Genomic DNA, 13,321 nt, shown 5'->3' on the forward strand with positions numbered 1-13,321 from the left:
GTTATTTGTGGAAGTGGAATTCTGCATGGTTAAAAATTAAAATATAAATTATAGCGGACACCCTTAATCATCATATCGCCCACTTAATAATCATGTCATTATTGACAGTAAAAGCAATGTCTGAGGTCAACATATTATTGTCATTTGATAGATTTGAATGTAAATTTAAATTAAAGTTGGCTGTTTTTTATGTTTTATTGTGTTGTGTTATCTTGCTTTTGTTATAATTGTCTAAATCAGCCATCACCACTTTGCAGTCTTCTTTGTCCGAACAACCAATAACCCCATTTTCTCTTCATCTCCCTCTTAACAGATAACAGTTCTGCAGCTGTCCACTCTCCTGAAACAGGCTGACTCGAGCAAGAGGAAACTAACACTGACCCGACTGGCCTCTGCTCCAGTCCCTTTCACTGTCCTCAGTCTCACAGGCAACCCTTGTAATGAGGATTACCTGGCTGTGTGCGGCCTCAAGGTCAGAAAGCCATCTTCTAAATTTAAGATTGTTCTGTTTTTGGTGTGTTTTCTAATCCCATGTGTGCAAATAAACCTATTAAAATGAAAATACTAGTGACAACAATGTACCTATTTTGCTTGTGAGAAAAGACCACTATCAAGATACCCTAGAGCACAATCGTGGTAGATTTCTAAATAGCTGTTGATGCTAATAGCATGCCAGTAGCTTTAGAAGCACTTTTTAAATGAATTGCTGCTATATGCTGTATTAATTTGGTAATTGACTGTTCTGTCTTTTTTGTTTTTTCATTTTTCCAAGGATTGCCACGTACTAACTTTCAGCAGCACCGGCTCTGTGTCAGACCATTTGGTGTTGCACCCACAACTAGCAACTGGCAACTTCATCATCAAAGCTATCTGGTTACCAGGCTCACAGACTGAACTTGCTATCATCACTGCTGACTTTGTTAAGGTATGTATACAAACAACATACATTTTGTATGCACCCTTTAATAAGAGTATTGAGCTATTATTAGTGAGGTGATTTAAATTCTCTGTGATTTCACACTCACAGGCACTAAACATGCAACTATGATTATTCAGCTTTTTGCATGGTAAAAAATACTAAATGATATTTTTTTTTTCTTTCATTTGTCCCCCTTGCCAAACAGATTTATGACTTATCAGCAGATGCCTTGAGTCCTATGTACTACTTCCTGCTTCCAAGTTCCAAGATCCGCGATGCTACCTTCCTGTTCAATGAGGAGGGTAAAAACGTCATTGTCATCATGTCTTCAGCAGGTTACATGTACACCCAGCTCATGGATGAATCCAGCAGTGCCCAACATGGCCCCTTCTATGTCACAAATGTATTGGAGATAAACCACGAAGACTTGAAGGTAAGCGGGATGTATAGTTAGGCAATGAAATTATTCCCACAGAGTTGTGTGATGTCGTACAAAATGTTATCACATGAACAGGAAAATGTATGATTGTTTATTAAAAGAGTTTACACTATCATGAGCCCTTCAGTGCATTCCTGCTTTTATTTTCTGGAACACTTGATTAAATATTTGCACAACACTATAAATAAGTGTGAGGATTCTTTAAAATGCTGAATGGCAAAAAGCAATAATGAGGTAAATTCTTTCTGTGTGACTCTAGGATAGCAATGGGCAGGTAGCAGGCGGTGGTGTGTCGGTCTATTACTCCCATGTGCTTCAGATGCTTTTCTTCAGCTACAGCCAGGGAAAGTCTTTTGCTGCCACTGTGAGCCGCAGTACCACTGAAGTGCAAAGGCTCTTCCCCATCAATGTCAAAGGGTAACAATTCTGCCACAGTATATACAGTCTTATCACTTTCCTGCCACTGCACTGGGTCTGTGAAATGTAATGGGTACCTGGACGAGCTAACTATGTCTCTATCTCTCTCTCTTGCTCTCCTGCCTTTGTTAGCTCTAATGGTGGCAGCAGTAAGATTTCGCCTGCTCTGTGCCAATGGTCTGAGGTCATGAACCACCCAGGCCTGGTGTGCTGCGTGCAGCAGACAACAGGCATACCGCTTGTCATCATGGTCAAGCCAGACACCTTCCTCATCCAAGAGATTAAAACTCTGCCAGCCAAAGCCAAGGTAAGGGCCACTTACTGTACTGAACAGTCATTAACAGGTTAGGATGTAGAAAATAGAACTTCTGCAATCAGAAACACTGATGTATAAATTGGACAAAGGAAAACCTTGTTAAAAAGAAAATAGTAAAAAGGGCATGTATGCAATTCAAAGTTATGATAAAGACTTTTGTTGTATATACTACATACTATCTAATACCAGTACATGTACTACAAGGAATAAGTAACACTTACAAAACACAATTAATAAGCCAGTAATTTCAGCAGTAATTGTGGAATCATGTATATGTCTCCCTATCAAAAGTGTTGCTCATTTGTTTCAACTTTATTGCCATTTTTTAAGGTTAACATTAATTATTTTCTTTTTTCCCCAGATTCAAGATATGGTAGCTATCCGACACACAGCCAGTAATGAGCAACAGCGTACAACCATGATTCTTCTCTGTGAAGATGGAAGCCTGCGAATCTACATGGCCAATGTTGACAACACCTCTTACTGGCTCCAGCCATCGCTGCAACCCAGCTGTGGCATCAGTATCATGAAGCCGGTCCGCAAGCGCAAAGCTGCTACTACTAGTGAGTGGAGTAAAGTGCAATTATTTTTTAATAACTGAATATTTAAGCTAATGGATCCCAACATACAGTAAATGATAAAAAAAAACACAACTCTGAGCATACAAGTGTGGTCATCATACCTAGACAATGGCTGGTTATTTGGCAAAATGCCTGGTTAAAGTAGCTATATTTAACTTTCAGTTTGCATTGATTCTAGAAGCCGCTTTGGACAAAAGCAGTAGTATTTTTAACACACCTGTTGTTGTAAAGGTCTTTTCTTTCCATTGCTTAATTGTCCAATGTAAATTACTGAGTCACCTGGAGGTCATATAGTTGCGATGAATATTTAGCTCTGACAGAAAATCAGTAATTTACAATAAGAGAATATGTATCAGATGCAAGTGTTGCATACGGTACCTTAGCCTACTTTGGATGTATCGTGAGCTAAACTGGGTATCACTGTCACTGTAATTTAATCAAGGCTACTGGCATACAAGCACATTGCGGTTTGTAAAGTTATTTTATGAATGAAATAGACATATTCCATACCCTTTGCTGATATTTTTAAATAATTTACAATCCCGTAATTGTCTTCAGCTGTTGAAAGTCCGACCGATATTGACTCAGTTTTGCCCGTGGTCTTTCACTTTCCCTTTTAGCTTTTAGTTGTTCACTTAATTTCCATCTTTTCTGTGATGGCCCCGCTCCAGTATCAGCCATAACTACAGCAGATCACTTCTAAAATAAATTAAAATACAATTATGCCTATATAAAGAAATCTCCTGCTACCTTTTACCTGGCTGGATACAATATCACAGTAGGCCAGGAGACTCAAGCATTCACTCAAAAACAGAAAAGTGAGGGATTCTTTTTCTCAGGAAGTTGTTATTTACATAGCATATGCCGTGTGTCTGGTAACATGTTAGAATTATAATGCAAGGATTTTACTTTCAGCCACCCGGACCTCCAGTCAGGTGACATTTCCAGTGGATTTCTTTGAACACAACCAGCAGCTGACAGAGGTGGAGTTTGGTGGCAATGACTTGCTGCAGGTCTACAATGGACAGCAGATTAAACACAGGCTTAACTCCACTGGGATGTATGTGGCCAACACGAAGGTAGGGACATTTTCATAAAATTATTCTGTTAGAAAAAGTGTGTTTTTTTTGTTTTTGTAATGCATTTTTACAAATTTGCTGTGCACAAACTGTGCTGGCGTAACAACTTTTTGTATGCACTGGTCTAAATGGTCTCACTTATATGAATATTCTAGTATAGGTCTTATGCCAGCACTAATTGTGTGATTTAACATACACTGGCTACACTGAGTAATAAAGCACTAACATGCATCTAAACTAAAAAAATAATGGGACACATAAACCTGGACTTCACAATGGAGCTTTTTTGCTTAAACATCCTGAGGCCATACATACTAAACATAGTTGCACTGTAGTTGTACTGTTTAACTATCAGGCAAATTATTGTAAACCACAACAAATGTTGTCGTGATTCTACTTGTTTCATTCTAGCCTGGGGGATTCACTGTGGAAGCAACCAACAACAACAGTTCAATGGTGATGACGGGCATGCGGGTGCAGGTGGGCACTCAAGCCATTGAGAGGGCTCCTTCCTATGTGGAGGTCTTTGGACGCACCATGCAGATAAACCTGACGAGAGCCCGCTGGTTTGACTTTCCCTTCACCAGAGAGGAGGCCCTGCAGGCGGACAAGAAGCTGTCTATCTTTAGTAAGAGCAAGATTATGCGGTGATGGCTGTTGGTGCTTACCCACTAGGGATGGCCGATATGGCCTAAAATCCATATTGCGATATACATTGCAGCTTCTTGCAATAATGATATATATCATAATATATAAACTATAATAGAACCATTTCAGACCAGGTTACATAGGACCCAAGGAAAGACAAACTGCTAAATGTTTTTTTTTTTTAAAGCAAAACTTAAATTATACATCATAATGTTGCAGATAAATAAAATTCAAGTACACTAGTTGCAGAGACTTTAACAAAGAAAATGCTTAAAGTGTTGGCTTTCTTTCTTTTAGTGTAAACCATTCTAAAAGGCACTACACTTTCAAAGATGCACAGATACTTTAAATAAAAACACATTTTATAGATATATAAGTTTCTTGCATCAACATACTACTTCTATATTATACTGCAACATAACTAAAATCTCTATTGTAGGCCACTTTTGTATTGTTCATATTGTTTATATCGCCCATTACCACTGCCCACTGGTAGTACCAGCTTGGCTCAACTCGGCCGCGGTGCCCTGTTCTCCTTCTGACATTGACGATCATGACTGGTCGTTATAGCGTCGCTGCAGGAAACTGTTGTGACCCTAATGCAATGCAACGCAACACACACACACACACACACACACACACACACACACACACACACACACACACACACACACACACACACACACACACACACAACACACCCACAAACACACACACACACACAACATCAAAGGTGTGTTGTTTTTGATTCTCGGCATGCGGCTGTTGCCACAGCCAGAAGACACAATTTTGCGCATGTGCAACTCCCAACAATGATTAAACAGAAGAGAGATGCCTCATTCGGTAGCTAGAACAGAGAGCTCAACACACAGGGTGAAAAGAGGAGCTGCAGGAATGTACAGCACAACAAAATATGGTGTTTTTTGAAAGTTAAACCTATTCTGGTACAACCTCTAAAAATAATTTTATGAACTTGAAAATGAGCATAATAAGAGCACTTTGAATAATGAAGGTGCCTAATGCATTTAATCCAATAGCTAACCTCTCTAAGCAGCATGGTGAGTGTGAATATAAACAAAGTAAAAAGGAACAGCTCAGAGCAAAATAAAATTTTATTTTGCTCTGAGCTGTTCCTTTTAACTTGGATCTCTTGGAATTTGCTGCAGACTATTTAGAAACCCATCTTCTGATGCATTTTCATCTTCTTGTTCCTTTTTTTAATTTATTTAATTAATGTTTTATTGTAATTTTCTTAGTACAACATACAGTAACAATACAATTTACATGCTCACACACACATACCATCATCAACTTGCACCAATCTGAAGTAAAAGATAAATAAAATGAATGTTTTCCATCATCTACAATTTTCTTTCAGGTAGAGCCCACCTTTCCATCTCTGATTATATTCATATATGGTTCCTAAAGTTTAACAAAGTCTTTCCGCTTGCCCATAGCAATGTAGGTTAATCTTTCCAGACCAATACATTGCGATCGTTCCTTTATCCACATTCGTAGTAATGGTGCTTCCATAGTCTTGCAACACAGTACATAGCCCTCCTGGCTTGAAGAAGTCCAAAGTCCAATAGTCTAGTCTGTTTTCTGTGTCCGTTTAAAGTTCTTCGGATATATTCCAAGCAAACAAAGCCCGGCATTTAGAGGGACTTTCTTTTTCTTTTTAAAGTTGGAGCATCTGTTGACCCAGCTGGAGTCACCATGCTTGATTCAATCAAGATCTACGGTAAAACCAAGGAGCAGTTTGGCTGGCCTGAGGATCCACCAGAGGACTTCTCCTCTGCATCAGTTAACAATGTCTGCAGTCCCAACCTCAACCAGGGCAATGGCACCTCTGATGGGGACATAGCCACTCCAACCACCACCAGCGGCACTGTGCTGGAAAGGTATGAGCTTTCCTCTTCAGGGTTCATAATTACAGCACAAGTTGGCATTTACCCTTCTCAACCCCCCAACTAATAATCTGATGAGATAGTGTGACCATTTCTTTGACTTTCAAATGCCCTAGTCTGTGTCATTTTATGTTAAACTATCTTTTATCTACACCGGCAGATTTTGCCGTACTGTTATGTCTACCCTTTTTATTTCTGTGGTTATGGTTTTATGATTGGAGTTTCCTTAATGATAAAATACATGGATTTGAAAGGTATTTGATTTTGTTGGATCAGCTAAAACATTCCTGTGGTTATTTTAAGTTTTGCAGAAAAGAAACTATAATATTAAAAAATGTGATTAAAAAAAAAAAAAAAGACTACTGTGATATACTGTATGTAATAGATTTTACCCATATTGCTCATTCCTCCTAGCATATCTTTACGCTTCATGAGTTCAACTATGTAGTCTTAACAATGGGGGTTTGTTCTTTTTAAGAGTATTTAGTGCATGGCTTTCATGATGTCATCTTTTCTTGCATGCTTCTCTTTTGTTCAATGAATCATTTAATTTCACTTGTTTCTTTCTGTGATCCTCACACTTTATTTTTTGTTCTTTTTCTTTTGCTCCCAAAAATACAATAAAAAGTTGTGAAACTGAGTCCTTATCAACCTTGGACCGGTTAGTAACTGCCCTTTCTCTGCTTGTTTGTATGGTTTTGTGCATGTGTGCCAGTTTGTGTCCATGCCTGAGACTGTGAACATGCCATGCACCATTTCCACACTTGTACAACAACAATTTTTTTTCTTTTCCTGAAAACATTTATTCTTGCATTCAGTGTTGTTTTGGCATTTAGATCAGCACAGACTGCAATAGGCTGTGGATTGCTTTTTTGTATTTTGATCAGTTAATTTAAAGCAATATGTGCAGCAGGAACAGGGTTGATCTTCTTTCTTAATTTCAGGTTGGTAGTCAGCTCCCTTGAGGCTTTGGAGAGCTGCTTTGCAGTAGGTTCCTCCAGTGAAAAGGTAAACCGATCAACACATTTTTCTTTGTTGCCTTTAAAAGTAAAACCACACATGAATGAACAAAAAGTGTTAAACTTGCAGTTGCTTGTCTTTAGGGAGCATTGTTGACTGCATGTTTTAACTCTGCGCAGGAGAAGAATAAGGCTGCAGCACTGGAGTTGGCCACTCTACTCCTGTCCATGCCGACCCCGGCAGGTGTGCAGCAGCAGACCAAGGGACTTCTTGCCAGCCTGCACACCAGTCGAACTTCCTACCACAACCACAAGGTAGAAACAGTCCCACGTTGTAGACTAAAGGATAGCTTTTTTTCCAATATCATTTATATACTGTACAAATGACACCGATTATCAATAAAATGTTGTAAAAAAAATAGCCAAATCATTTAATTAGTTCAAATTACTGTGAGTGAAATTTATGAAGAACTAATTCAACCCTTATCCCTCCCTCTTACCAGGACCAGTCCTTGCTGAGTAACGCAGTGCAGTGTCTGAATAGTTGCAGCCGTGAGGGGAGGGAGCTCGACCCTGATGTTTTCCAGAGGCTCGTGATCACTGCCCGCTCCATTGCAATCATGAGACCCAACAACTTGGTGCATTTCACAGAAACAAAGTCATTACACCATGACTCTGGTAAGAGGCTATTCTGCTGATGACAATTGTTGCTCAAGGCTAGGGAATAACAATGTATGTGTAAATGATTTATATGGTTACGTGATTACACTTTGTGTAACATGATTTCATGATTAACCAATAATGTCAAAAGAAGTTCTCTCAAAAAACTGCTGGTTAGGAACACGTTCTAAGTGGCTTGGAGCTAAATATCCTAAATAACCGTTTTAGATCAAATGTATTCATGTTCTTTTCTTCTTAACCTAGAAATGACAGAGGATGGGCAAAAACATGTGGATGGTGAAAGTTGTAATTTCATCACGCAGTTGATTAATAACTTCTGGAAGCTCCATGCCCTAAAACCAAAGAACGCCTTTCTTGCTCCTGCTTGCCTGCCTGGTAAGTTCAAACTTTGGGACCTCAAAAGTTCATTGACATAGTGTGAAATATATGTAGATAAACTTAATAAATAATGTGATTGTGAACATGTGCTCCACTCACATTTCAATGTTTTGTAGAACATTCACACATAATGGTTACTGTCTAGGAGTACTAATTTAATACATGTACATTTGATGTACCACTAATTGAATAACTCCCAGTATGTAAACATTTTTCTTATCCTCTATCTAAGGCCTAACTCATGTGGAAGCAACAGTAAATGCCTTGGTGGACATCATCCATGCATACTGCACATGTGAACTTGATTACATCAATGTTGCCTCCAAAATCTACATGCAAATGTTACTGTGTCCAGTAAGTATAGTACTTCTATTGATCACTAAAATCATAATTCAATTGGCATTCAAGAGACCGTAAGAAATGATCATGATATAAAATCGCTATGACAAACAAATAATCAGGGGATTTGACAAACTCAGGAAAGAAAACTTAATATCATATCTGTTTCCATTTTTACATTATAACTCGAAATTTATTAACATATGTGTTTATTTACGGCTATTCATAATCAGGAATCAGAAAATTACTCGACAAAGTTATAATGTCAGTTAGATTGGAACTGTTACAGGAACTATTGTAGTTAAAGGCTGTATAGACAGACTCATTAGGTAACCATTCTGGATTCTATCTCATTTCAGGACACATCTGTGAGCTTTGCTTGTAAGCAGGCTCTAATCAGAGTGCTTCGACCAAGAAACAAACGGCGACATGTGACCCTTCCATCTCCACCACGCTCCAACACACCTATGGGTAAGGTTTTTTTTAAATACAAAGCTGCTTTGTATATATAATATGTTACTTGCAATTTTGTAGAGTTTGGGTATTAAAGGTTATGACTTTGTTAGGGATTGGTTTTACAAGGCATTAGGACAATTATATTTAAACAGCTTTTGAGCATAGACTTTCAATGTCTGCTATGAGTCATAAAACAATGCCTAAACAAATAAGTGAAACCACCATTAAAGCTCCAGCGGCCACAAGTTGATTCAGTTCTGTAAAGCTTGTCAATTTCTTTCATTAGGAGACAAGGATGATGATGACGACGACGATGCAGATGACAAAATGCAGTCTTCAGTGCTGACTGGAGGAGAAGAGGGTAGACAGGAGAGTCAGGAGCAGAGTGAAGTGGACCATGGCGACTTTGAGATGGTGGTGAGAGAGGCCAATTAAGTCTGTGGGTTATATTTGACATCAGTCCTTTATTGTTAACATTGTGAGAGGGAACTGGCACATGTTGAGCAAGTAATCACTGTTGTTTTCAACTGTCAAAGACATCTAATATAATTGAATTGTTTCCCTTTTCCAAGTACAGCATTGTTCACACATGGTCCATCCCATAAATACACTTATACTACAAAGTAAAATAAAATCAATGATTTAGATTTTTGTTATTTCCTTGGCGTATGAGTTAAATTTTAAATATAAATAAAAGCTGCAAGCAGCACTGAGTGGGCCCTTGCACTGTCCACTATGTGGCGCTAAAGAATACCCACAATATATATGCGATTATAAATCACGCATATCGAATAAATAACACCTTTTGTTTTTTCTGTCTCTTCAGTCAGAGTCCATGGTCCTGGAGACATCCGACAATGTCAACAATGGAAATCCATCTCCTCTGGAGGCTCTGCTGGCTGGAGCGGAGGGTTTCCCCCCCATGTTGGACATCCCTCCTGATGCAGATGATGAAACTATGGTAGAGCTGGCCATCGCTCTTAGCCTTCAGCAGGATCAACAAGGTAATTGGCCAGAAAATACAAAATAAAGCAATACTTTTGTGACCCCACCAGCCTGGAGACACAGACTACCTGGGAGGCACTGAGTAGTTGATAGCAATTAGCCAGAGTTAATACCACCAACGTAATTAACGGCCCTGAACATCCACACAAGTTTGTTTATAGTTAATGTGGCTGATTGGTCCTTTTCCAAGACTCTGTGGGTGTGGTTAGACAGTGATTGACATTTTCCTGAATCCACTGTTAAAGTTGTTGCACGTGTTAGGGTGGGACAAATGACACCTTTGTCATCCTTAATGGTATTAAGAATTTGGGCCCTAATAATTACCCATCAAAGCTCCGGCCAACCTTCAACCTTAACAGAGTCTAATCAGCCAAAATAACTGAAAACACCTGTGTGGGTCTTCACAGGCTTTAACACATAATTTTGAGTTTCCTATAGCGGTAACACTGTAACATGCACTGTAACTTGCAGGTATTGAAATGCTCTTGCAACAAAATAAAATCACATTTGACATTAGTTAACCTGAATTGTCATGAACATAAAATACCAGATTTTTCTAAAGACAAATATTTAACTCACCTAAAATATTGATATCATTTTCAGGCAGTAGCAGCAGTGCCCTTGGCCTTCAGAGCCTTGGCCTGTCTGGCCAGGCCCCAAGCTCCTCTTCACTGGATGCTGGCACCCTTTCAGACACTACCGCATCAGGTAACAAAACCACATACATACATACATACATACATACATACATATACACACACACATATACACTCATATATAGATACATACATACTTACATATACATACATACGTACATACATGCATGCATACATACATGCATACATACATACATACATACATACATACATACATACAGTACAGACCAAAAGTCCTCTCCTTAGCAGTGGTTTCCTAGCTGATTCGTGCAGTTTCCTCTTAACACTTGTTCTAGAGATGTGTCTGCTGCTAGAACTCTGTGTGGTATTCATCTGGTCTCTAATCTGAGCTGCTGTTAATTTGCGGTTTATGAGGCTGGAGACTCGGATGAACTTATCCTCTGCAGCAGAGGATACTGTTGGTCCTCCGTTCCTGGGGCGGCCCTCATGTGAGCCAGTTTCGTTATAGTGCTTGCTGGTTTTTTGCGACTGCACTTGGGGACACATTTAAAGTTTTCGCAATTTTCCGGACCGACTGACCTTCATTTCTTAAAGTAATGATGGCAATTCATTTCTCTTTACTTAGCTGATTGGTTCTTGCCATAATATGAATTCTAACAGTTGTCCAATAGGGCTGTCGGCTTTGTATCAACCTGACTTCTGCACAACACAACTGATGGTCCCAACTCCATTAATAAGGCAAGAAATTCCACTAATTAACCCTGACAAGGCACACCTGTGAAGTAAAAACCATTTCAGATGACTACCTCATGAAGCACATTGAGAGAACACCAAGGGTTTGCAGCACTATCAAAAAAGCAAAGGGTGGCTGCTTTGAAGAAACTAGAATATAAGACATGTTTTTAGTTATTTCACACTTTTTTGTTAAGTACATAATTCCACATGTGTTCATTCATAGTTTTGACCCTTCAGTGATAATCTACAATGTAAATAGTCATGAAAATAAAGGAAAAGCATTGAATGAGAAGGTGTGTTCAAACTTTTGGCCTGTACTATATATATATATATATATATATATATATATATATATATAGTCACAGAAGCTGAACAAGCTACCATTTTGAATTAAAGTTGCCAAAATCTTACAGTATGTGTTTTGTGACCACTGATAATGATCCACCTTGAAGCTCATAACCTAATCTGTGGCACATCTTGTGGTCTTAGTTCAACCAGTTATTTCTACTTGTCACCTTTGCTCAAGTTGGTAGTAATTATAAATAATAATGCCCATAATAGGTTCAACGGGAGAAAAAAAAAATAGTGACAGTTTGTGAGTGTTTTGTATGTACTGCATGCTTTGTTACACTGTCGTAGGTGTCAAGTATAAACTAAAATTATGTATCCTGGCCCAATGACTGCCCTGTATTTACTGTTACAGCTATTGCTTGATTTCAGCCCCGGCATCAGATGATGAGGGCAGCACAGCTGCCACTGATGGCTCCACGCTACGGACCTCCCCAGCCGAGCATGGTGGCAGTGTGGGCTCCGAGAGTGGAGGCTCTGCAATTGACTCTGTTGCAGGGGAGCACAGCGGTGGCAATTTCAGAAATGCGAGACACTTTATGCCAGCCTGATATTGAAAATGTATATATATATATATATATATATTATATATATATATATATTATATATATATATATATAATATATATATATATTATTATATATATATATATAGATATATATATATATATATATATATATATATTATTATATAGATATTATTATATATATGTGTATGTATGTATGTATGTGGGTGTGTGGTGTGTGTGTGTGTGTGTGTGTGTGTGTCTCAAAATAAATCTTATAGTATTTAAAAACCAGTCTTTTACAGACTTTTCAGACAGGCGTGTAGAATACTAAACCTTACACTGTTTTTTTTTAACTGTAAATAAATTATGTTAAATTACTTATTCATTTAAAAAATTAAACCTTAACACTCTCATATTTTATATTGCTATGTTCCCAATTTGCTTAGTTGCATTTGTTCATGCATGTGTGTGTAAAGTGTCAGGACGCAGTAGTGCATATGGGGACACAACAGTGGAAGGCCACCCTGCGGGTCCAGGCAGCGTGAGCTCCAGCACTGGGGCTATCAGTACAACTACAGCCCAGCAGGAAGGCGAAGGCTCAGAGGGAGAAGGAGAGACCGAGGGAGACATCCACACAAGCAACAGGTCAGACTAAAGATCTAAATTGGTTCAGTAGATTGTCGTCATTAAAAAATACCACAATATGCTCAACATGATCTTTGCAGTTGTAGAAGTAAAAATGTATTTACTTTTTTACTTTCTTGTCAGGCTACACATGGTTCGTCTTATGCTACTGGAGCGCTTGCTTCAGCATCTTTCTCAGCTCCACAACGTAGGTGGAGTCCAAGCCATCCCTTACATGCAGGTTATCCTCATGTTGACTTCTGATCTGGATGGCGAGGATGAAAAGGATAAGGGTGCCTTGGATGACCTACTAGCACAGCTTATCGCTGAGCTTTGCATGCACAAGAAGGTAACCACAGATTCCT

General features: G+C 38.7%; 1 protein-coding gene across 11 annotated transcripts in view; it reads left to right on the top strand.

Annotated features, from left to right (window-relative positions):
• Positions 1-13,321, top strand: part of ubr4 (ubiquitin protein ligase E3 component n-recognin 4) — a 65,124-nt gene that overhangs the window by 26,900 nt on the left and 24,903 nt on the right. For 7 of the 11 annotated variants that reach the window (XM_032521594.1, XM_032521602.1, XM_032521600.1 and 4 more), the window contains 22 exons: positions 314-472; positions 773-925; positions 1,125-1,352; positions 1,618-1,775; positions 1,908-2,082; positions 2,453-2,654; positions 3,588-3,751; positions 4,163-4,379; positions 6,084-6,300; positions 6,935-6,967; positions 7,251-7,314; positions 7,446-7,580; positions 7,769-7,943; positions 8,190-8,321; positions 8,557-8,678; positions 9,023-9,134; positions 9,406-9,536; positions 9,946-10,123; positions 10,728-10,832; positions 12,197-12,334; positions 12,809-12,977; positions 13,101-13,305. In XM_032521594.1, coding sequence (XP_032377485.1) covers positions 314-472; positions 773-925; positions 1,125-1,352; positions 1,618-1,775; positions 1,908-2,082; positions 2,453-2,654; positions 3,588-3,751; positions 4,163-4,379; positions 6,084-6,300; positions 6,935-6,967; positions 7,251-7,314; positions 7,446-7,580; positions 7,769-7,943; positions 8,190-8,321; positions 8,557-8,678; positions 9,023-9,134; positions 9,406-9,536; positions 9,946-10,123; positions 10,728-10,832; positions 12,197-12,334; positions 12,809-12,977; positions 13,101-13,305 — 3,372 coding nt within the window. The remainder of the gene's footprint in view (positions 1-313; positions 473-772; positions 926-1,124; positions 1,353-1,617; positions 1,776-1,907; positions 2,083-2,452; positions 2,655-3,587; positions 3,752-4,162; positions 4,380-6,083; positions 6,301-6,934; positions 6,968-7,250; positions 7,315-7,445; positions 7,581-7,768; positions 7,944-8,189; positions 8,322-8,556; positions 8,679-9,022; positions 9,135-9,405; positions 9,537-9,945; positions 10,124-10,727; positions 10,833-12,196; positions 12,335-12,808; positions 12,978-13,100; positions 13,306-13,321) is intronic. The other 4 variants (XM_032521599.1, XM_032521603.1, XM_032521605.1 and 1 more) reach the window with 2 other exon arrangements.

Source organism: Etheostoma spectabile, chromosome 7 (genome assembly GCF_008692095.1).
Source record: "Etheostoma spectabile isolate EspeVRDwgs_2016 chromosome 7, UIUC_Espe_1.0, whole genome shotgun sequence".
Classification (NCBI taxonomy): Eukaryota; Metazoa; Chordata; class Actinopteri; order Perciformes; family Percidae; genus Etheostoma; species Etheostoma spectabile.